Source organism: Dioszegia hungarica (assembly GCF_025882075.1).
Source record: "Dioszegia hungarica strain PDD-24b-2 chromosome Unknown MKK02contig_16, whole genome shotgun sequence".
Lineage (NCBI taxonomy): Eukaryota > Fungi > Basidiomycota > Tremellomycetes > Tremellales > Bulleribasidiaceae > Dioszegia > Dioszegia hungarica.
In genome coordinates this window covers 354,679-376,702 of record NW_026515773.1, presented here as the reverse complement: position 1 = coordinate 376,702, position 22,024 = coordinate 354,679, and the positions used below count along the sequence as shown (strand labels likewise).

The 22,024-nt window shown below is 57.7% G+C and overlaps 10 protein-coding genes across 10 annotated transcripts; 5 read left to right on the top strand and 5 right to left on the bottom strand.

The window, feature by feature from the left end:
* Nucleotides 1-69: 69 nt before the first annotated feature.
* Nucleotides 70-5,703, bottom strand: MKK02DRAFT_38233 (guanine nucleotide exchange factor in Golgi transport N-terminal-domain-containing protein; the record flags this gene model as incomplete). The annotated part of the gene is made up of 12 exons (XM_053090005.1): nt 70-401; nt 449-534; nt 587-3,766; nt 3,809-4,123; nt 4,167-4,438; nt 4,483-4,857; nt 4,904-5,038; nt 5,128-5,246; nt 5,294-5,354; nt 5,408-5,482; nt 5,537-5,625; nt 5,697-5,703. The coding sequence occupies 12 exons, from the start codon at nt 5,701-5,703 to the stop codon at nt 70-72; spliced, it is 5,046 nt and encodes a 1,681-aa protein (XP_052943353.1).
* A 203-nt stretch (nt 5,704-5,906) lies between these two features.
* On the top strand, nt 5,907-7,907 carry MKK02DRAFT_38232 (kinase-like domain-containing protein; the record flags this gene model as incomplete). Its single annotated transcript, XM_053090004.1, has 7 exons — nt 5,907-5,958; nt 6,003-6,189; nt 6,243-6,519; nt 6,566-6,685; nt 6,739-6,823; nt 6,873-7,148; nt 7,192-7,907. 7 exons carry the CDS (start codon nt 5,907-5,909, stop codon nt 7,905-7,907), a joined length of 1,713 nt encoding a protein of 570 aa, XP_052943352.1.
* Nucleotides 7,908-8,075: 168 nt separating this feature from the next.
* MKK02DRAFT_38231 (Sm-like protein) lies at nt 8,076-8,616 on the bottom strand (the record flags this gene model as incomplete). The annotated part of the gene is made up of 5 exons (XM_053090003.1): nt 8,076-8,093; nt 8,148-8,201; nt 8,272-8,367; nt 8,440-8,491; nt 8,552-8,616. The coding sequence occupies 5 exons, from the start codon at nt 8,614-8,616 to the stop codon at nt 8,076-8,078; spliced, it is 285 nt and encodes a 94-aa protein (XP_052943351.1).
* A 210-nt stretch (nt 8,617-8,826) lies between these two features.
* MKK02DRAFT_38230 (uncharacterized protein) lies at nt 8,827-10,312 on the top strand (the record flags this gene model as incomplete). The annotated part of the gene is made up of 5 exons (XM_053090002.1): nt 8,827-8,879; nt 8,936-9,319; nt 9,371-9,584; nt 9,627-9,980; nt 10,031-10,312. 5 exons carry the CDS (start codon nt 8,827-8,829, stop codon nt 10,310-10,312), a joined length of 1,287 nt encoding a protein of 428 aa, XP_052943350.1.
* Nucleotides 10,313-11,227: 915 nt separating this feature from the next.
* Nucleotides 11,228-12,194, bottom strand: MKK02DRAFT_38228 (putative 60S ribosomal protein L35; the record flags this gene model as incomplete). The annotated part of the gene is made up of 5 exons (XM_053090001.1): nt 11,228-11,247; nt 11,308-11,427; nt 11,605-11,696; nt 11,977-12,081; nt 12,151-12,194. 5 exons carry the CDS (start codon nt 12,192-12,194, stop codon nt 11,228-11,230), a joined length of 381 nt encoding a protein of 126 aa, XP_052943349.1.
* Nucleotides 12,195-12,655: 461 nt separating this feature from the next.
* Nucleotides 12,656-14,453, top strand: MKK02DRAFT_38227 (putative uv excision repair protein rhp23; the record flags this gene model as incomplete). Its single annotated transcript, XM_053090000.1, has 11 exons — nt 12,656-12,691; nt 12,749-12,781; nt 12,843-12,915; nt 12,967-13,046; nt 13,096-13,318; nt 13,367-13,494; nt 13,552-13,629; nt 13,682-13,795; nt 13,847-14,014; nt 14,065-14,286; nt 14,340-14,453. The coding sequence occupies 11 exons, from the start codon at nt 12,656-12,658 to the stop codon at nt 14,451-14,453; spliced, it is 1,269 nt and encodes a 422-aa protein (XP_052943348.1).
* A 576-nt stretch (nt 14,454-15,029) lies between these two features.
* MKK02DRAFT_38226 (uncharacterized protein) lies at nt 15,030-17,627 on the top strand (the record flags this gene model as incomplete). Its single annotated transcript, XM_053089999.1, has 6 exons — nt 15,030-15,132; nt 15,195-15,389; nt 15,451-15,645; nt 15,689-15,778; nt 15,834-16,288; nt 16,338-17,627. The coding sequence occupies 6 exons, from the start codon at nt 15,030-15,032 to the stop codon at nt 17,625-17,627; spliced, it is 2,328 nt and encodes a 775-aa protein (XP_052943347.1).
* Nucleotides 17,628-17,736: 109 nt separating this feature from the next.
* MKK02DRAFT_38225 (uncharacterized protein) lies at nt 17,737-18,755 on the bottom strand (the record flags this gene model as incomplete). The annotated part of the gene is made up of 4 exons (XM_053089998.1): nt 17,737-17,898; nt 17,951-18,337; nt 18,391-18,555; nt 18,606-18,755. 4 exons carry the CDS (start codon nt 18,753-18,755, stop codon nt 17,737-17,739), a joined length of 864 nt encoding a protein of 287 aa, XP_052943346.1.
* A 382-nt stretch (nt 18,756-19,137) lies between these two features.
* Nucleotides 19,138-20,813, top strand: MKK02DRAFT_28380 (P-loop containing nucleoside triphosphate hydrolase protein; the record flags this gene model as incomplete). The annotated part of the gene is made up of 7 exons (XM_053087541.1): nt 19,138-19,145; nt 19,382-19,459; nt 19,507-19,687; nt 19,742-20,207; nt 20,251-20,540; nt 20,585-20,718; nt 20,765-20,813. The coding sequence occupies 7 exons, from the start codon at nt 19,138-19,140 to the stop codon at nt 20,811-20,813; spliced, it is 1,206 nt and encodes a 401-aa protein (XP_052943345.1).
* Nucleotides 20,814-21,278: 465 nt separating this feature from the next.
* On the bottom strand, nt 21,279-21,973 carry MKK02DRAFT_38223 (uncharacterized protein; the record flags this gene model as incomplete). The annotated part of the gene is made up of 5 exons (XM_053089997.1): nt 21,279-21,584; nt 21,636-21,674; nt 21,748-21,769; nt 21,830-21,902; nt 21,958-21,973. The coding sequence occupies 5 exons, from the start codon at nt 21,971-21,973 to the stop codon at nt 21,279-21,281; spliced, it is 456 nt and encodes a 151-aa protein (XP_052943344.1).
* Nucleotides 21,974-22,024: the final 51 nt, after the last annotated feature.

Genomic DNA, 22,024 nt, shown 5'->3' with positions numbered 1-22,024 from the left:
GTAACGAACCTAGAGAATAGAAATAGATGAGTTCAACAGAGATATACCTGCAAGATTTCCACAGATGTTCTAAATAGATAAGCCCAATTCCGTGCCCACCAGCTCCAGGCATCGCCTCGCTAGATCCCTTCCCGTAACCTCCAGCAGATCTCCCCCGTCCCCAGCGCTCGTTGCCGCCTCTTCCGCTACATTCAGATAACCGTCGCCTACAGCTTCCCCATTGACCATGTCCACGGGGCCTCCATCCGCCGGTGTACAGAACAAGTGCCTATGCTCGTCGGGCAGTAGCCACATGCTCGGCATAGGTCCAGTAGAGAAGGACAGCTCGAGGAGTAAAGGGTACAGAACGAAGAGATGAGCCCGAGCGGATGTGGTAGTGGCAGAACGTAGTAGTGGGGAAGCTAAAGACGTCAGCTTGAATGGTCTGTTGAGACTTCCGGAATCTCACCAGTCTCGACGGGGTCCAGAGTACCTGGCGCTATGCGCAGCGTAACCAGATGTCGCAAGATATACATGAGCTCCTCCTCGCGTACCCTGTACAATCAGCGTCGAGAGTCTCAGTCAAACCCACTTCTTGGTGACTCACCTGGGAAATGGCAGGTTGCCCCTCAACTTCGCATCCTCCAAGAACTCCCTGAGAGCCAATCCGACCCGCTTCATCAATGCCGCCAAACACGCCCTCGCCACCGACGCCCCCGTCTCCTTCGCTTTCCCCTTGCCGTGCCCTCCGCTTCCTGACGATCCCGCTATGAGCGCCTCGAAAGCCCAGTATCGCATTGCCTCCTGCTCATACGCCACGACAGGCGCCGTCGTACCCCTCCCTACCCCACGTCGTTCATGATGATATAGCAGACTAGCCTTCCTTAGTGTCTCGGCGAAGTGGTTCCGTATCCTGGCGGGAACCGCCTCATTCCCCAGTCTAGGGTTGATGGCTGCGAACAGTCTTTTGAGTAGGGGGAGAATGAACTGCTCGTCCTCGTCCAATGTCCCGGTCATATCGGAGGCTTCCGCGAGTAGAGTACCCGCAAAGAGTTCCATGACCAAAGTCCATATCGTTTCAGTCTGCTCCGCGGGGACGGCCGAGGTGTCGAGAGTACGTAAAGCCGCCTCGACGATGGGCGTAATGGTGGATAGCGCGGTACGCCACAAGGGAGGGTCGTTACCGAACTTGCTAGGCGCAGGACAGTCGTATTTGAGCTTGACAGGGATGAGGAGCGCGCCGAGTACCGCCTGGACCGTCCCGTCCTCGTATATCCGCCTATCCCCTGTTGCCCTCGCAAATACCTCGCCGGTCTTTGGCATGCAGTACTTTGCCAGCGCGACATACGTCAAGCGCCCACTGGTCGACCCCTCGGCGGCAAAAGCGAGCGAGGCGAACTCCGCCAGATCCGAGAGGATAAGGCTGTTCCCTAGCTTCGACGAGGATGCGACCAGCTCAGCAATGATCTGCTGCAGCGGAGACATCATGTCCACGTCGAGACGATACTCGGGGGATCGCGAGTAGCTCATGATCCCTCGGAGTATGTCGGAGAATCGCGCTAGACGCTGCGCCTCCCATGTCATCTGCTGATGCAGCGAGGTGGCGACTTTGCCAAAGACGACGAGCGTTTCCTGGGTGAATGGCTCGGCCGAATCGAGAGCGGCCGACATGTCCGCAAAGCAGGACCAGGTGGCGTCGAGAACGCCAGACACCGCAGATGGACGCTGGGAGCGCAAAGAGTCGATAGCGAGGAGGATCCGATCAAGAGCTTTGAGCGCGGCGGTACAGCATGCTCGATGCTCGACCGTAAATGACCGAAGGAAGACGGAGAGGAGTTGGCGATATGACTTCTCAAAGTCCGGCAGGTCGGCCAGCTGCGGCAAGAAGGAGCTGAAGATGGTGCCCACCGACGTGAGGGCGAGGTCTTGCGACTCGTCCGGGCGGACCGTTTCCAGAAGCGGAAAGACGATCTTTCCCAGCACCTCGGCCCACATCTCCGCATCCAGCGCCGTCCCGTATATCTCCAGACACCTAAACAGCGTCTGCATCGCCCCACTCCGCACCTCCAGCCGATCATCCCTGCTGAGCTCGAGCAGCTCGCAGAAGAGGTACAGCCAGAGCTCCTTGGACGTCGCCTGGACCGCATCCGATACGTTCCACATCAGCCCAATCGAGGCTAGCGAGATGTTGACCGCTTCCTTTTGCGAGCCGAACCGTCCGAGGCAGGCTATACAGCTCCGCATGGCATCTGGGTCGAGGGAAGAGAGGAAGTCGGTGCAGATGAGGTTGATGGCGGGGAAGGCGATTCGGACGAGGTTCGCATCGCCTTTGGAAAAGATCGAGGGACGGGTGGTTTGAGAGGTATGGACCGATAGGACTGAAAGCTTGGAGTCGGACCGCTTCATAGCTGCATTTGGTTCCTTGCATACCGAATTGAGCATGTCGAAGATGGTCTGCCACCCGACCTCAAGTGAATGGCCGGACGACTCGAGGATCTGGTTGAGGGTTTGGAAACCGGCCGACCGCACCTCATAGTCGGTTGACGGGGCATGGCTGACGGGATGGACAGCCACCTGCTGCTCCAGCACTTGGAACACCTGGTGCTGAACCCTCCCCTCCCTTGCTGTACGCATCGCCGCCGTCAACAGCTCGCCTAGGGCATCTGTCGCTTGCAGCCGGATATTGGACGGAGCGGTGGCATGGCGAGAGATGAGGATAAGATGCCGAGTGATGATGTCCCATCCGATAGCGGGATCGCTAGTGATGAGCCGGGATAGGTTGGCGGTCGCGACCGCCCGAAGCTTTGTCAAGCTGAATGACCGCTCGTTGGACTTCATGCTGTTTGACACCTGCAGCCCGCTGGCTCGGCGCCGATTATTGTCCGCCGGGGAGAGCATGAAGGACGGGCTCTTTGGCGTCGATGGAACGGAGGACTCGTTGTACTCCACCGACGCCACCGATGCCTCTGTGCCCATCATCTCCGAGCCCAGCTTGCAGAGGGCCGTGACGAACGTCGAGAACGCCTCATCGTCCAGGTCCCGCGTCCCGTCAAAGAGCGCACTGATGTTGGTCTGCAGTGACTCCGTGTCTAGATCGGTAAAGGCGTCTGGCCGATCTCCGACTTCTGCTGAAGGCCGAGCTTTCGATGGAGATCCGCCGATGATCGGAGAGGACATGATGGGTCGCCGGGCCGGAGCCGACTTCCGCCCCATGAGGAAGTTGGCGTTCTGGAGTACCTCGAGGACGTCATGCCATGCCTCGCTCAGCGAAGAGGACAGCGTGCGGGCGATGGTGACCACGCTCTTGAAGCAGGCGAGGTTCCGCTCTGATAGGCTGGGAGGACCAGCCGGACCGCCCCCGCCCAGCGCAGTCAAACCGAGCGCCTCGGCGCCCGTCACACTGCCGTTCCGACCCGATCCTTCCGCGTAGGATTGCATAGCCGATACGACCGGTGCGGGAACCGCATACTTGCCGAGCGTGGACAGAAAGGCGTCCCGTGGGGAGTTGAGACCGAGGAGGCCGCAAGCGATGGTGAAGTTTTGAAAGGAGGAGATGAGCTCGGCAAAGACGGTGTCCGAGAGGTTGGTGGCGACGCAGAATGACAGAGCGGCGAGGAGGGCAGGCCACGCTGAGTCAGCCATGGAGCGGACCGAGTCGAGGGATCCGGTATCCTGAGCAACAGTGTGATAGATGCCTTCCGCGATCGACATGAGGGATTGTAGGGCGAGGAGATAGGGGTATGTTTCGGGTGTGGGGGGAGCTTCTGCCTTGTCGTGTTGCTCGATCCTGCGAGTCAGCCTTGATCGGAGCTCCTGATGTAATGCTCACAATCGCTGCTTTACGCCCGAATGCTGACCCAGCCCGCTCCCGGCTGATCCCATCATTGAGCTGACCGTCGACACCCCTACACTTGCAGCCGCCGACACCATTCCCAGCCCCATATCAAAATAGCCGGAGCTGTTGGATGCCTCGCTGGGTATGTCCAGCCCGTGTATGTCCGCCGAGACACCCATGAGAGCCGGCTTCTCGTTGACGAGGTGTGACAAGGCAGCGATGAGGCGAGCGAAGATCATGGGTTTGCCGACGTCGCGGGTGTCGTACAGCTCAAACAGCTTTTGAAGAAGGGATGGATCGCCGCAGATGCTGAAATGTCAGCTGATAGTTCGGCCTCATGAGGTCAACGTACCCTCGAAGAACCTCCAATGATAGCACCCGCTGATACGAGACCGCCACCTCCTTCTTGACCGGTTCTTCGCCGTCCATGTCCCCTGCCCCAACCCGTAAGAGCAGGATCAAGAACGCCTCAACTTCGGGTTGCAGTTGTTCGGCATAGTAACGGAGGAGGAGGAAGATGAGTCGGAACACCCTCAGAGCGACTGGGAAAGTCGGCTTTTCCGCTTGGAGCTTGAGCAGTAACGGGGAGAGGGAATTCTGTAAGAGGAAGATGAGCTCCGGATGCTGCTTCGTTAGCCCAATCCCTTCGAGACAAGTGAGACACGCACTTCTTTGATCTCCTTCTCGTATCCTCCCAGTATACTTTCAATCAACTCCAGCCCGAACGTCCGCTGCAGACTCCCCAGCTTCAATATCCTTGGCTTTTCCTTCTCGCCGCCGCCCCAAAGACTCATACCTCCCGCCGAAGTGGCAGTATGCAGACAGAGGTCCGAGAGAACATTGTAAGCGTCGAGCGCCGAAGCCGAGACGGCGTATTCGGTGGGCGGATCTGTCGGCAGCGATAGGGGTGTATCGTCCAGCTCCTGCGAGTCGGCGGAGATACGATCAAAGACGAGCATGACAGCTTGGCGAAGGGTCGCTGCAGCAGTCGAGGAAACAACCGAGACTCGAGATTCTTGCAGCTTGAAGCAAAGAAGCAGAGCCTGTTGGTCAGTATATGCCAACAAGTGGGATAGGGAGAAGGTTCACAATGCCAAGCACGTCATCGTGAATATCCTTGTTGTAGGTCAAGATACTCAAGAGAGCTTGTAGGATCTTGAGCTGGATGTCGACCGCTTGATTCGAGACGCTAGCGAGAGTTTGCAAAACAGGCGGGAGATCAGGCTATCTTGATCAGCTTGCCCGCCGAAAATGAATCTTGCCGGCGTTGATATTATGGCGCCCACCTTGCTACCTCCAGGACAGGCACTCACCGTTGGTACACCACCCAGTGAGACCAGCCTCTGAAGCGCCGCTATACTTATTCCCACTATCTTTGCAACCTTCGTCTTGCATCCGAGCGTAATCGGCTTGAGCAGCTCCTCCGCATGACCTGGGTATCAGCCATGCCCTTGGCTTCACACAGCGGATTCGACTGACTGATGAGTGTCTCCCTTGGGACAGGACCGCTCTTCAGTAGCTCCAGGGCATTCTCTCCAGCCTGAGATCTGTCAGCTCCTGCTGCGCCAGCGTCAAGCCCTCGCCAAGACTCACATCCTTGACATCAGGATACCTCCGCTTGCTCTCGACAATCAACGCCTGCAGCTCCGAAACCAGCAGATTGTGGTCCTAACAAATTAGCTCTACGCCTCCCCGACCCTTTTCCTGAGGCGTGAGGCTCACCATGATTGGGCCGGGCGCTATTCTACACCCATCTAGAGTCAGATAGAGAGGTACTTGGTCAAAGACGGAGATGTTGAAGCTGAAACCGACTGCCAGATCTCAAACGCGTCCTCTCGTAAAGGGGGTTGGGGACGTGTCCATGATCAGTCCGCGTCTGAACCCCTCATTACCGCAGGAGTCGGACATCTATGCACATCATACACAACGACAGAGCCTACACCCAGCACAGCTCCGCCGGTGGAAGACACACAGGGACACTGCTTACCGCGCACGTTGTCTCCATCAAGACAACATGTCTTGATCGGAGAAGAGAAGGATAAAGGAGTAGACTGAGCCTTGCTTCGTCTCACCTTGCCACTCCGCCGTCAAGATGGACTACTTCAGCTCTCAGTACGACGACTATCGGCTTGAGGGAGCCATTGGTGAGATACCAGCGCCATGTCAAGGACGGAGAGCTGATTTCCAGGATTCGGAGCGGCGTCCATCGTTTACGCTGCTGTCCATCTCCGTTCTGCTCCCCTCGACGAACACCGCAGTCTTTCCCGACAACAGTCGCTCTGCGCCATCAAGATATCCAGTCGGCATCCTGATCTAGAACAATGGCTGGAAGAGATCCGGATTCTTAGCTCCTGCAGGCACCCAAACGTTCTCCAGTGAGGCGGATCACCGAGAATGCGATGAACCGTGCCTGTGAGCTGACGGCCAGGATTCATGCGGCTTTCAGTCTACCGCCCGACCACGCCAAGGTCGCCATCGTCACCCCATACATCGCCGGTGGCTCCCTCTGGAGCTTGATGGCATGGCGAGCGGGTCTCCCGTCCGCTGATCAGCCGACCGGGCTGTTCCGAGCCCTATCCAGGCGAGACACAGCAGGCGCGGTCTCGTCGAGCTCAAGGGGCAGACTCGACGAGGAAGAGGTCAAAGCTGTGCTCAAGCAGGTACTAAGCGGCTTGAGGTACCTACACGGACAGGGGATTGTTCACGTACGTTCTCCTGGACCATTCTTGGGAGATTTGCTTATACGCCCAGCGGGACGTCAAGGCTGGTAATATCCTGGTTGATGCGGATGGGACGGTCCTGCTAGCCGATCTGGGAGTCGGAACGCGAATCAGTCAGGACAAAGGGTCACCCGTCGGCCTGGCAGGTAGTGTGAGTTCAGGGGACATTATGGCCACGCTGCAGCATGCAGCTGACACCGACAGCCTTGCTGGATGGCTCCAGAAGTTATCATCGGTAGCGCTTGGAACCAGAACCCCGATATCTGGAGTCTGGGGATCACACTCATCGGTACATCTTTCCGCCTCAGCATTTGTATGTCATCCCGCTGATCGTCCAGAGCTATCGACAGGCTCAGCCCCGCATTCGCATCTCCCGCCAGCGAAGGTTCTTACCCAAATTGTGATAAGCGCAGCTCCTGCCTTATCTTCGTCCGCCGACACCAGCAGGCTCTACCAGTCCTTCTTGAGCAGCTGTCTCGTCAAGGACCCCAGAGAACGGTGGGACGCGACTCAGCTGGAGCAGCACGCCTTTCTGCGAAATGCTAGGAAACCTGCGTGGCTCGCCGAGGCGTTGTTGAAGGGCGTCCCATCCTTAGTACACCGGCAAGAGATCCGTGAGTAACAGCTGGACACGCCTTGTCCTCCGCTGATTACCAGGTCGTAAGCCATCCTCCCAGTCACTTGTTAGCCTCGCTTCATCCTGGGACTTCAATGCCACTCCTCGCGGCTCGGCGTTTCCATCCCCTGTCACCAAACCCCATCGCCTCCCTCGTTCTCCGTCAGCATCAACATCGCTGTCTGAGCGATCTCAACTATTCACGGTCCCGCGCCGACGAAGGAGGTCACCATCCAGGTCGTCTATCGGCTACTCGGTCCCCCCGTCGCCTGACGCCTCGCTTTCGGTATCCCGCGCAAGCTGGGCTGTGGCAGATGAACCTGGAGGCGGCATGGAAGGGATGAGAGCCAGGAGCACGCCGGGGCGAAAGCGGACAACCAGCCTGACTGCTTCCCCGAGGCGCTCAATGCGGGGCGGACGTTTGCCGTTGCCGACATCATATCTCTCCAACCACCAACAACGTCCCGGAGATGACCCCTTCAATTTGCCGCCGGCCGACCTCGACATGAGTCTGGCAATGTCGATACCCATGGCGCCATCTATCAGCTCCATTTCGGCAGACACCGATCCCCGACCTGTCACTCCGCCTCCAGCCAGAGACGCCAAGCCAGACGTGATAGTCCAAGCGGTCGCCATGTCCTCGTCACCCGAGAAGGAGCGGAAGGGGTTGTTTCGGAGGAGATGGAGCGTCAAGGGCGGGAAGGACGAGGACGAGTCACGGATCGTGCGGACGCTGAGAGGTATTCGGGGCCGATAGATGTAAGAGAACCAGTATAAAAACAGTGTAGCTGTCGGATCTGGCTGTTCGCATTTAGCTATTAGAACCCAGCGATATATCGCGCGCCGATACTGGTCAGTCCACGCGAGCCGTGACAGTGAGATGCAGTATCTGCGAGCATGATATGGTACATGTAGGGAACATCTACTAGGGCGCAGGAGCAATCTATGATCATTAGCAGGGGTTCCGGTATAGTCACTGTGCAGATCGCAGACCCACCATAATCACACCGTCGCCTCGAACGAACAGCATCTCCACTTCCCTCTTTTCCACCTGCATCGAGTCAGCTACGGACCAGCCTCGGATAGGTACACAGTCCCCGCTGAACCTCTGTGTAACTCACTCTTGGTGGTAACGCCTGTCCATCATCCGTCACATCCACAATATGTATCGATTCTTCCGCTTGGGACATGACGAGGTTCATGTGCGCGTCGTATGCCTGTCTTGTCAGCTTTGGCGTTGTCACTCACTCCGTCATCTCAAGCTGAGTTATGGAGAGACTCAAACTTACATGTAGGATACCAGTGACTGTGCGTTCGCCTCGAAGCTTGATGAACACCCTCCTGAACCTATCAGCGTCGCCCTTTCTGGCATACAGGGTCAGCCACGACGGGGACACATACTCTCCAAGCGCAAGCTTAACGAGGTCGAGCGGTTCTGCCAGTGTTGAGTTGGCGAGTTGGTCCATCTTGTAGCGTCTGAGTAGAGAGGGACGGGAAAGAGGAAGAAGCTGAAGCAAGTCGGTCGCTGGCGAGCAAGCATGGTGATTTCTTTCCAACGGAAGAAGCGTTGAGGAATGTGTATCAAAAGTCACAAGTCTCGGACGATCTGCTCTTGAACGTTGACTTCTGACCTCACCTAGCCAGTATCCTCCCGCGGCACACTCATCGTCTAGAAAATGGTAGCTTCCGACGATAACCGAATGATAGTCGTTGTGACAGGTGCCAATACGTGAGCTCTCCCAGCGACACTCGTCCCATGTGCCTGGATTCAGCTGATCCCCTCAGCGGTATCGGCCTAGGCATCTGTCATCGGCTCCTCTCCTCCCTCTCCCTCCCGCTCGACCAAGCCATCACTGAGGCTACACCCCAAAGCTCCGCTTTTGCGCCTTCTCACCAGCGATCAGCTGGGCTCAGCTCGAGCAGCAGCAGCCAGAGGACCGAGCTCACACTCACGCTCATCCTGGCCTGTCGATCGCTCAAGAAGGCGGAGGTTGCCAAGGAGGCTTTACTGGAGAGGCATTTGAGAGTGTTGGAGAAGAGGAGAGGGAAGGGGCTAGTCGTTCCGAAAGGGTGGAAGGAGGGATTGCGGATCGAGATTGAGCTGTTGGATGTGGATTCGCCAAATGGGGAGAATGGGATCCTGGACTTTTGCCAGCGGCTGCGAGGAAAGTGAGCTAGGGTATTCGCACGCTTCGTATAAGCATCCGAGCTGACGGACAGGTATCCATACATTACATCCCTGTATTCCAATGCCGGTGTCCACGGTGCGATCAGTCAACGGTGGGGCGCAATGGTCCTGGAGGTCTTCCGGAAAGGACTGCTGTACGCCTGCTCGCACGACAAGGCGTACATGGACGAAGAGGTTGGGCGGCTCAGCAGAGATAAGCAAAGAGGGGCAATATGGGGCATCAACACCTTTGCGCCTTACCTACTCGTGCGTCCCCCCAGATCCTCCATGCATGGCTGATCAGGGCAGTCCACAGAGCTCATCGGCCTTCTTCAACAATCGCCCTCCTCACTCCCCTTTTCGCCCCGGATCATCTACACCACCTCCTCCACGACTGAACTTTCAGACTTTGACGGCCTCGACCCCGCCGCCGACCCGCAGCTCCTCCGAATGTCCAAGGTGTACGCGCCAAGCAAGTACGCCGGGGATCTGCTCATCGATGATCTGGATCGGCGGTATGGCCGGCCGTCGGCAGATAGGCGGGCTGTGAGGGCTCTCTGCGGCGAGCCAGGGTGTGTAGCTACGAACGCGGCGAAGGACTGGATGATGGAGTCGCCGTTGTATGGGTTCCTGCAAGCGGCGAATTTGATTGTCTTTCTCCTTGTATGTCCACATCTTTCACTTGCACAAAAGACTTCACTGACAACCAATAGCTCCGATTGATTGGCTCGCCATATCATCCGAGAGATACAGAAGACGCGACCGCCGGGCTTCTGTACGCTGCTTTGGTCCCGGACGAGCATCTGCCTCCAGCAGGCGGGAACGAGCGGTTCAGATTTGGGGCGCACGCCCATCCATTGCGGGACGCGACGGTGGACTATATCCCGCTGGACGGCGGGAAGTCGGAGCAGGCAGATCGGATTTTCAAGGTGCAGTTGGCGGAGTGTGAAAGGGTGAGGGAAGAGTGTAAGCGGTTGGAGAAGGATGGGAGATGAAACACAAGGCGCCCGTGATACACTACTTTGTGCATCTTCCGTTTATCTATTACTGCTTCTATTTGTCCTTCCTGTTCCGCCAGATACCCATCCGCTGCGCCGCGAGACAGACGACGCCCACCTCATATCGTAAGGGCATCCTCGAAGAGGGGTGCGCACCGTACCCTCGGCGCTCCTGGGCAGACGGCGTCGAAGGGGAGTGGTTCCTGATCGTCTGGGGGGAATGAAGACGCCTCCGGCGTAGTGCTCGCCTGGCGTACGATATCTCTGGTGGCAGCGGTGGAGGTGGGTGACGTCTCGCTAGCAGTAGAGCCAAGACTGGCGAGGGATGAAGAGGGCGTGAGGGTGGGAGTGAGGATGGGAGGGGTGGGATTTGGCTTGGTGGACGCAGCGGAGGAGTACTGGAAGCGGAGGTGCAACGTGTAGGAGATCCTTCGACCATCTGTGCCGGTAGTCGTGATTTGAGCAAGCTATGGATCAGCTGAGGCCACGACGCAAAGGACCAAAGGTAAACTTACGACGGGCGGCAAAAGTCCAGCCTCCGCTACCGCCAAACATTCCTGCTTGTTTATCCGGACCATCGGGGGCGGTGATTGACGCGTTGGTTTTCGTTGGTTTTCGGACGGTTGGGAGGGGCAGGGAGGCGGAGGACGATCTGCTATTGAGTATATATTTGGATCGGGCGGACCACCTCCACTGTTCAGTCCAGGTGCCAGGTGACCCCGACGTCACGCCTGAGTCAACTCTTTTAGCGCGGGGTGGCTAGAGTGCGCAGTACTGAAACCTGTTTACCATTGACTGAACCCCCGCCCGATCCCGCACAGAATGCGAGATGCGAGATGAGATGGAGATGAGATCAACAAGCTCGTGATACACTCATGCATGCCCTAGCCTAGAATGATCCCAGAAAAGAGCTCATGCCTTGAGGGCGTATTCTGCAGGGGATCAGCGAATTCGTCCCCTTGATTCCGCGCAAGTAGACAGCAAAGACTTACTCCGCTGGGGGAAGTGGATATCCCTCTTGCGCTGCTTCTCGGTCACGGCGTGCTCCTCCTTGAAAGTCAATCGGCGACGGATGGCTCGGGTCTTCTTGTGGCGGAGGTCGAGGGGGAGGTCTGGAATGTCAGCTGGGGTACGTGGGATGTGGTGGTACGCCTGCAAATCCCATATCTAGTCCGCACCCCATCCGCCGCTCATATCCTGATTTCCGTGTACGCTCCGTCACTTCTCGAACCAGCTCCCGTCTATTCCCCTCGCTGACTGCAGGTACATGTAAGGAGAGATCAACTCACACTTCTTGTTCTTGTAGAACTCGCGGAGGTTTTGCCTTTGCTTCGAGTTGATGACGGTGAGGACACGAGCGATACCCTTGCGGACGCCGTTGCTGCTAGATCAGCGCCAGATCTATGCTCGGATCGAGACCGCCCAACGCGCTGTCCGCCCCCCCGCTTCGACCCCGTCCCTTCACCGTCCCGCCCGACCATCCCTTATTCCAGCGGACGATTCCCTCGTCCAGCATTTCTCTCCATAACCACTGAGATACCGCCAGCTGTCCCTTCATCCACGCCTCCTGGGTATCCCCCCTTGCCCTCATGTGCCCAAGCATTCCCTTCCTCCCATCCCATTTTCATCCCACATCCCTGACTCCGGCCAAAGATACCCACATCTTGTTCAACTTGGCCGCATTCCCGCCCGCAATCTTCTGCACCCTCAAGCTCGCCAGCTCCGTCTTCAGCTCGTTGAGCTGAGTAAGCAGGTCCTGCTTGTTCCTGTAAATCCATCAGCATCCTATCCCTTCTTGTCGATCCTTCGCCCGGTGTATTGGTAGATTGACGCACTTCGACTGAAGCTCGAACGCCCTGATCTTGGTGGAGGTCGACATCTCTCTAAGAGGGGATCAGCGATCTGTGCTGCTTGGTCGTCGGCGGGTGGGCAGATGTAGACGCACGCTATATCTCTTGATGGATGAAACTAGCCGTTGGCGGATTGGAGGTTTTGCGCAAGTGAGTGCCAGGGCAGAGGAGGGGAGGGTAAAGGGGGGGAGCGCAAATACATGGGTTGAGAGTGGCACTTCTTGCCTTAATAGGGCGAAATCGGAGTGATTCTTATCGCCGAACTCAACGGAACAAGCAGGAAGTCAGCTTTGGTTCCGCATTCCTCCAGTCGACACGTGGCGAAGTGGAGGCCGACGGAAGCGTGGTCATCGTCAACGCTCCACCAAGCAAGTCCAACCGTCCTTCTCCATCATACATCCCTCCTCACAGCAGATACACCAATCATACAGCTCTGCAGACCAGAGGATACCATACAGATCAATCCACAATCCCCCAGGAATCAGCCACAATGGTCAAGATTACGTTCAAGACGGTCCAGAACAAGGTATGTGATGAGGCGATGTTGTCAACACCGCGATGCGACCACGCTGATCGTGCTTAGCTGTTCACCATCGACGCAGAAGATAGCGAGACTGTGAGCTAGCGAGATCTGACCTCTTCATATCAGGGTGGAATCGGGAAGCTGACCTGACCAGGTCACCGACCTGAAGAAGAAGATCCAGGAGTCACAGACCTTCCCCGTCGAGAACCAGAAGTTGATTTATTCTGGTCAGTTGACTAGGCGGGCCAACAGGTGGGCCGGAAGCTGACTCAAGCCAGGTAAGATCCTCCAGGATGGAGCTACCGTCGCGTCTCTCAAGATCAAGGAGAAGGACTTCCTCGTGGTGATGGTATCAAAGGTCAGTCAGCTTCTCGATCCGTGATGTCAGGGCGAAGCTGATAGACCAGCCAAAAGCTGCTCCAGCCCCTGCACCCGCAGCCGCAGCCGCTGCTCCTGCCCCTGCCGCCCCCTCCGCACCCGCACCAGCCGCGTCCGAGGCACCAGCCGCCGCCGCACCAGCAGCTTCTGCCCCATCAACCGAGGCCGCCGCACCCGCCGCACCCGCTGCGCCCGCCGCTGCTGATGCAGCTCCTGCTGCAGGTGGAGGCGCCAGCCAGGGCGGATCGTTCGGTAAGCTCCGATTCACGCATCGGTGAAGTGCATGAGCTGATCCAGTAGTCACTGGTGATGTTCTGCAGCAAGCTATTGCTAGCATGGTGGAGATGGGCTTTGAGCGGGATCAGGTCCAGCGGGCATTACGCGCGAGCTTCAACAACCCCGACCGAGCTGTAGAGTATCTCATGAATGTGAGCTCCTCTGGGTCACGATGAGGCTTGAATCTGGACACGAGCTGACACATTTAGGGCAACATCCCCGACGTTGCTGGAGGTGGATTCGGCGGTGGCGGAGGTGGTGGTGCTCAGGCTGCTCCTGCCCCTGCTGTAAGTTGAAGGGTACTGAGCCATCTGGGCGAGATCAAAAGCTGACCATTAGGCCCCGGCTGCTGCACCAAGCAGTATACTTCCTCAACCACCCGCTGCCGCCGCTCCCGCCCCTGCAGCAGCAGCGCCATCTGGTGCCGCAGGCAGCGCCGAGAACCTTTTCGCAGTGAGCTGACAGCCTCTGTCCCGGTCTGAGAACTCCAGCTGATATAACAAGGCCGCTGAAGCCGCGATGAACCGTGATCGGGGAGGTGGAGCTGTTCCCGCCGGTGCGGCTGCCGGCGCTGCTGCTGCTGCGGGACGTGGCGGTGCCGCTCCGGGCGGTATGGACCCTGCTGCTTTCGCTGCACTGGCAGCCAACCCGCAGATGGCCGCTATCCGAAATGTGAGCTGAACTGTTCACGAAGGTTTGTAGAACGCAAGCTGAACCCCCAGGCCGTCCAGGAGAACCCCGCCCTCATCCAGCCCCTCTTGCAACATCTCGCTTCTGCCAACCCTCAGCTGGCCGCCATGATCGCGCAACATCCCGAGGCGCTGTACGAACTCCTCGGTGGTGGTGATATGGGAGACGACGACGAGGAGTACCCAGGTGGCGCAGGTGGGAACCAGGTGATGCAGGTGGATCTGTCGCCTGATGAGGTGGCTGCGGTCGAACGGGTGAGCTGCGCTCTGTATTTCGATGGTATATGGGCATGTAGCTGACGATCCAGTTGGAAGGCCTCGGGTTCCCAAGACAAGCGGTGCTCCAGGCGTATCTCCTCTGCGACAAGAACGAGGAGTTGGCGGCCAACTTTTTGTTTGATGCGGGAGATGAGGACATGTAGAGAGGGATGAAGCAGTGGGCATGGGATGTGTATTGTATCATGACGAAATGAACATCATGCGTGGCTTCGTACGTAGTCGTTGTGAGTGCGTGCAGCTTGAACCTGGATGAACCACAAGAGGGAGCAACTTGAAACGTCAGGGGAAAGGAGCTTGAAACCGCTCCCGAAACTCAATCTGTTCCGAAGGTTTTTCGGATCGAGCTTTGATCGTCGTCAAGTCACGCTTTGCTCGCTCCCATCAGTCACGCTGAGCTCGGACCTGCTGCTGCTTGCCTGGCGGGCGCGGGAGCTAAGCTACCCGTTGTTGACGACTGAGATCTCAGCGCCTCGGCAGATGAACTTGCTCGTCACCTCATACGGACAGTCCTCCGAGCCGCCTGCTTGCTCCATGACTTCCTTGGTAGATCGAACTCCTTGACTTACTCAATCAGACTGCCATATTACACTTTCGACTAGGACCACCCTCGAAGAGCTACCGACTCATCATGCGACAGCAGGCGCGTCGAAGTAGCGACCAGACTGCGATCACGTACTCGCTCTAGGACAAGTGTCGACAAGGGACGTTGGAACATCGCGATGAGCAACTCAGGCGTAATAGCTCAGCTCGACTTGCCAGTCAGGTGTTTCTCCCAGCTGGTGAACGTGCGCTGTCAGGGCCTCTCCAGTTCACAGCATATCGGTATGTCCACTGGTTGTCCTTGACGCGGACTAGGTGGTCGACGACATAGCTGTTACCATCAGTCGCCTCCATCCCCTTCGCCCTCCTCATCGTCATCCTTCCCTTCCTTCTCATCTCAACATGGAAGATCCCTCGCGCCTCTCTCCTCCTACTAGGCATAGAGATCATCCTCCACCTCGGCGTACACGCCTGGGACCTCGGATACTTCCTTCTTCGCCCGAGCTTCTCCAACTTCCGGTCGACCGATACCGCCCTTGGTGAGTCTTACCTTGACTACGCGTACCTCTGCCTGCGTATCGATAGAGCTGACCTGGGCAGCAATCGCCTCAGCCACGCCGATACTGGTATACCTCCTCGCGCTCACTTCGCACCTCCTCAGCGATATCAGGGGGTACCTGCCATTCTCCCTGCAGGGCAAGGGATCCAGTATCGTGTATGCTGTATTGATCGCGCCGCTCATTCCTCTCGCTTATGCTGCGAGCCTGCTAGGAGGGTTTGCGTTTGTACAGCATCGTAAGCCCTGACTCGCTGCTTAGAGTATAGCTGATCGGCGCAGGCCAAGTGCGAGGTGCCATCTTCCTCTCCTTCGCCAACATCCAGGAAGACTGGGTCAACGCTGTATTGACCAACATCGGAACGATAGCCGGTATGTTCGCCCATCCCCTGCGTAAATGTCTCCCCACTTCCAGCTGATCAGCTAGCACTCGCCTACATCCTCTTTGTCGTCCTCCTCGCGCTCATCCCCCTCCTCCACCCACCCTCAACCTACGCCTACCTATCCTCCTTCCCCACCCTCCGCCCCCTCCTCATCTGCACCCTCTCCATCCTCCTCTCCGGCGCCGAGACCGCCCTTGGTTTCGTCCCGCTCGACGCCCTCGCGCCCACCGTGACCTTCATCGTCATCCTCCTGCGGGGTTGTTTACTCCTCCTCAGTCGAGCTGGCGTGATAGGGAGCCTGATCTGGGCGTACAGTATCAAAGAAGAACGGCGGAAGAGGCGGAGTGGGCTCTTCGTGGGTGGACCTATACAGGGCACGTTCCGCAAGCTCGATGCGGGCGGGACGACGGACTTTTACGTCGTCCACGCAGAGCAGCATGGATTGGGCTCGGGCAGGGCAGCGATACCGACAGCACCGGATAAGGTCGTACTGCGCACAGTGAGTTTGCCCACATCGACGTCCCTGGATGTATAACTGACATTGTCAGCCAAGAGCGCATGCGCCGAAGCTCAGCTTTACCTCTTCGGCGTTTGCAGCCTTCTCTCCGCCCACGCCACTTCGAGAACAACCATCCCGTACCGACATGCATGGACGATCGCGGGCAATAGGCGAGAATAGACCGGACAGGAAGACGAGGAAGAACCTCGGGTCGATATATGCGCCAAAGAGAGTGACGGTCGATCCCCTCACGCTGGCGCAGTGGCCGCCGACGCCGGTCCCGCCCGATACTCGACCAGAGAGCGGGACATTACCCAGTATAGCGGGTGATAATCCAGGCGCGGAGAGATTGTGGATTGGCGGAGCGAGGGACGGAGAGGCGAGGCGTGTAGAGAGTAGCCAAGGTACGGCCGACCCGTTCGACGCGTCGAACTCGGACGATGCGGTCGTCGGGTCGACAAACACTCGACTCGCCTCGTTCGCTTCTTCCTTCTCGCCAGGTCCGTCTCCTACTTCTTCCCGCGGAGAGATGGGTCTGGCTCGGCTCGGACAAACCCCATCCCGCCAAACACCCATCGCGACCGCCATCACTCCCCCTTCCCCCGGTGCTTCCATAATCGCCATCCCCTCCGCTCCAGTACGCACCAACTCGTATCGGCGCAAACCTGTCCCGCAAGTGGCCGAGGTATCCTCCGCACAAGGGTCATACAGCCCATCCTCCACCTCACGCCCTGTGCCGGGGCGCAACGACCTAACTCAGCGCAAAAGCACCGCCCCCTCCCCCGTGTCCTCCTACACCCCCTCAGTCTCGGACCACCGCCGGACCCTCTTCTACGCTACGCCCATGTCCTCCCCTACGACCAGCCCAACAAAGGAAGAATACCTCTTCCCTCTCCCATCCAGCCGAGCCGACGGTCGCGGACCGCCAAGCCGCCAACAGTCTTGGCGTCAAGCTCCAGAGTCCGCCACGTTGCCTCAATACAGCGCGGATCGGGGCGTTTCACTGAGCGGATACCAGCGAGACAGCGAGGTGGGCGTCAGAGCGATGGCGAGCCTGGCGCGCTTAAGGCGGGAGACGGGGATGGCGCTCGATGTGGAAAGGCTAGGGAAGCGGAGTCCGGGCGGAGGAAGGGAGAGCGTGATGACGGGCTTGAGTGTGTTGAGCGCCTCGAGTAGCCCGGGGCAGCTGGGGAAGGAGAGGTATAGTGGGATTAGCGGGATCAGCGGCGTGAGCGACGTGGGTGAGGTCGCGACGCCAACAGCGAGAGCGGGGGATCTGGAAGAAGAGGAGAAGGGGGCAGGTGCGTGGTGGGCTTATCCGGGCGATAGAAGGGTATAAATAGCAAACTGTAGGATGTGGGTATCTGTGAAATGTATGATCTTGACATATAGGTTTATACTCCGGCCTGTGATCGATATAAGATGCAAAAAGCGGTCGAAAGAGGGTTCTAGTCGGAATCGTACTGGTCGATGGGGTCCCCCAGGTCGTCAGACTCAGAGTCCGGGTGAAGCATGCTGTACAGCGAGGGTTGTGCCGGCGGGACGCGGTCGTCGTCGTCATCGTCATCGTCCGATAAGTCGGCTCCTGTACCGTTTGTCGCAGAATCGATCTGGTGTGTGAGTGACACCCTTATTTGATACTGAGGACGAACTCCAACTTACAATCCGTACGAACTCGGCTGCTACCTCGTCCCGCCCTATATCCTGCGCCTTGACGAACCACACCCTCGCCTGTCGTACCAGACTGACATCCGCGACCCGGACTGTCCCGCTGGCCGCCCGCGGCGGGGGCGATGAGCTAGCCGACCCGCCATCCCCCCTCCCTGCGACCGCAACTCCGCCCGGTCCCTCGGCAACGGCCCCGAGCCCCTCGCCCCGTAGATCCGGGGGCTGGGCGAGGTAGAAAGCCAGCATGCCCGCATAGGTATGTAGCGGTCCCGAGAGGAGGTAAGGGTAGGAGGTGAGGTATGTCTCGAGCTCGTCGAGCGCTTCGCGGTATTGCTTCTGCCGGATCAGGTGGAGGATCAGGGCGTGCATGATGGCGGGTTTCTGGATGGGTCAGCTGGTGATCTCACGCATTCGATACGAAGCAGATAGCGTACCTCATCCTGGTGGACCGAAACACGGAGACCGCGGAGCCACTTCGAGATATCCCCACCTTCCCTGTCCTGAGGCTGGGGGTCCAGGTCATCTTTAGCTTGAGACGCTGTGAGCAGCGCGAGGCCCCAGCGCCATCGCGACCGCCAGTCGACTTCACGGCATCGTATCTTATAGTCAGCTCCTGGCAGCTTGAAGCAAGATCTGACGCAGAGCTCACCAGGATGGACCATGCGCGAGTTGCACGCTCAATCTCGCCTCTCAGTAGACAGGCGTTGAGCAGATCCACAAGGTTTTGTATGTGGATTTTCCGGATGCCTAGAGGCGTACGTGCTGCGTTTGGGTGCAGGGGCTGGTGTATAGGGGCCATGCGGCATGGTCATAGCTTTATAGGTCGATGGACGGAAAGCATGTCTTGAAACCGCAACCTTTTGGCTCGCGTCTCCCCGTGACGATGCCCGTGCGTCCCCCTATATGAGCCACATTGGCTTAATACCGGCTAACTCCGGCCCGTTCCTTTGTCCGGCGATCTCCGCCACTACAAAGGGGCGACGCACCAGGTGGATGCGATTACGAGAGGGTTTGGCTGAAATTTGCATGCCCCCCTCGCGCTCTCCTCCCTTGTATTTCTCTATATCTCCTTAGGGATCACATCTACACCTTACTACCCACCCAAGCACCACTCAAACGCATACCGATTCGCTCTGTCTGAACGATAGAGCCAATCAGTGAAAGAACAACACTAACACATCATGTCTGAGTGAGTTGAGCGAGGGTCAGGTCGAGGAGGTCGCTTTTGACAAAGGAGAGACAAGGGAGGAATGGGTGTGGAATGGCTGGGTGGCGAGTGGCTGGATGTCACGTCTGTTTGAGATGGGCTTGGGAGGAGGTTGGAGAGATGCTCCTAGAGCTGTCAGCGGCGATGTGAAGGAGAAGAGACAGCAATACCGACGCGACAAGCATCGCCAGCCACCTAGATCAACAGCTGACAAACAGCTCCAAAGCTCCCGAGGGCAATGACCTCGAACTCGCCGGCGAGACCATCGAGTCTAACTGGGACCAAGTTGTCGACAAGTACGTTTGCCGATCTAGCAGTCAAGGGGAGCGCAGCTGATTCCTAGCTTCGACAACATGGAACTCAAGTCGGACCTCCTCCGTGGTGTCTACGCCTACGGTTTCGAGCGCCCCTCGGCCATTCAACAGCGTGCTATCATGCCCATCATCACTGGCCGTGACTGTATCGCCCAGGCTCAGTCCGGTACCGGCAAGACCGCTACCTTCTCGATCTCGATCCTTCAGAGGGTATGTCGTCAGCCCCTTTGACTTTGATCGAGGAGGTCTCGGCTGACTGGTCAGATCGACACCACCGTCAAGAAGACCCAGGCCTTGATTCTTGCCCCCACCCGAGAGCTCGCGCAGCAGATCCAGAAGGTCGTCGTCGCCCTCGGTGACTATCTGAACGTCGACTGCCACGCCTGTGTCGGTGGTACCGCTGTCCGTGAGGACATGGCCAAGCTCAACGACGGCCCTCACGTCGTTGTCGGTACCCCCGGTCGTGTCTTTGACATGATCAACCGTGGTGCCCTCAAGACGGACGGCGTCAAGATGTTCTGCCTCGACGAGGCCGACGAGATGCTGTCCACCGGGTTCAAGGACTCAATCTACGACATCTTCCAGCTCCTCCCCGCCGACACCCAGGTCGTCCTCCTTTCCGCCACCATGCCCGTCGAGGTCCTCGAGGTCACCAAGAAGTTCATGCGTGACCCCATCCGTATTCTCGTCAAGCGTGACGAGCTCACCCTTGAGGGTATTAGGCAGTTCTGTAAGTCTGACCGGTTTCGGTATTGGGCTGGGCTGATGGCCAGACATTGCCGTAGAGAAGGAGGACTGGAAGCTCGACACCCTCTGCGACCTGTACGAGACCGTCACTATCACCCAGGCCGTCATCTTCTGCTCCACCCGTCGCAAGGTCGACTGGCTCACCTCCAAGCTCCACGAGCGCGAGTTCACCGTCTCGGCCATGCACGGCGACATGGACCAGACCCAGCGTGAGGTCATTATGAAGGAGTTCCGATCGGGTTCGTCGCGTGTGCTTATCGCCACCGACCTCCTTGCCCGTGGTATCGATGTCCAGCAGGTGTCGTTGGTCATCAACGTGAGTTTATGCGCAGACTATGCTTGATCTCGACTGACCATCAGTACGACTTGCCCGCTTCCAAGGAAAACTACATCCACCGAATTGGTCGAGGAGGACGTTTCGGCCGGAAGGGTGTCGCGATCAACTTTGTTAACGCCGAGGACGTTAAGATGCTCCGCGAGATTGAGCAGTTCTAGTGAGTTCGGGTCTATTTCTCCGAAAAGCAATAGCTGACTCCGCAGCAACACACACGTCGACGAGATGCCCCTCAACGTGGCCGACCTCATCTAAGCCAAATCCCCCTCCACCAACCCATCAACGCAAACTCTCTTCCTCTTGGCTTTTCCCCGGTGATACCTTACGAACCCCTTTCCCCATAATTCCCACTCTCCCCTAAAATGCCCGCATGGGCAAGTCGCCATCGGGGTCGTCGTCCACTTCGCTTGTCGGGTGGACGGTTGACCTCATTCATGGACGCTGTTTCGGCTGGATCGTTTCGATTCGGTTTGAGATATCCGTCCGTTCCCCCCTTCCCTTTCTTTTTCTGATTAGATAGTTGCTAGGAGTACGTTAGAGATCATGCGGGATGGTATAGCATATTACAACTGTGGGGTTCCACTTGCCCAAAGCCTTGGATCAGCAGCACAGCGCCGCCGATGAGGCAGGACAAGGAATGACTTAAGTGTTGCACCGAGCTGTAGAAGCCATCCCTTGTGGAATGAGGCATTATAAATACATCTCCGATCCTCGCAGAAGCTACACCAATCGTTCAGACGAAGACCCCCCACCCGATCCCCACCCCCATCTCCTCCCCTGCGACGGCTGTTGCTGCTCCCCAACAGCCCCCGGTCCACTCCCCAGATCCCCTGAAACGCCCTGATCCCGCTTCATCGCCTGATCCGTCGCCAGCGCCTCTAGCGTCCGTGATGGCGCAGGCGGCTGAGAAGAGGCTGACACTGACAGATCTGAAGCGTCGGCTGAAGTTGAAGTGTATTTGGCTTTCCGGGCGGCCTTGAGACGGGCTAGTTCTTCGTGCAGCCCCGCGGCTGTCTTGGGGGGTTTCTAGGATGTCAGCTGGGACCAACCGGAGAAGAAGGGTGGTGGGAAGCTTACGAGGGAGTCTTCGTACGAGGGGAGTAGGTAGTCTTTGTACTAGGAAAGCGTCAGTATGTCGTATTCCTTTGTATACACTGCGGAGACGAATAAAGGCAGGGAAATAGCGTACGGGCTGCACATAGGTCTCGAACCTGATAAAGTCAGCTTGTACATCGACTACGGCTCAATCGCTGGAGACGATGTTAGCTCACCAGACTGGATCTCCGAATTTGTACATGGCGAAAATAGGGAAGAAGAGGTAGAAACCGAATCGGAATACTTCCACTGCAACGGCTGTCAGCGGCTCCTCGCTCTTGATCGGACGGGTGTCAGAACGTACTGTTAGGACCCGCCATGATTGCTGAGGAGTGCTGAGTTCAACTGTTCAGAGCTGTGTAGGTTGGAAA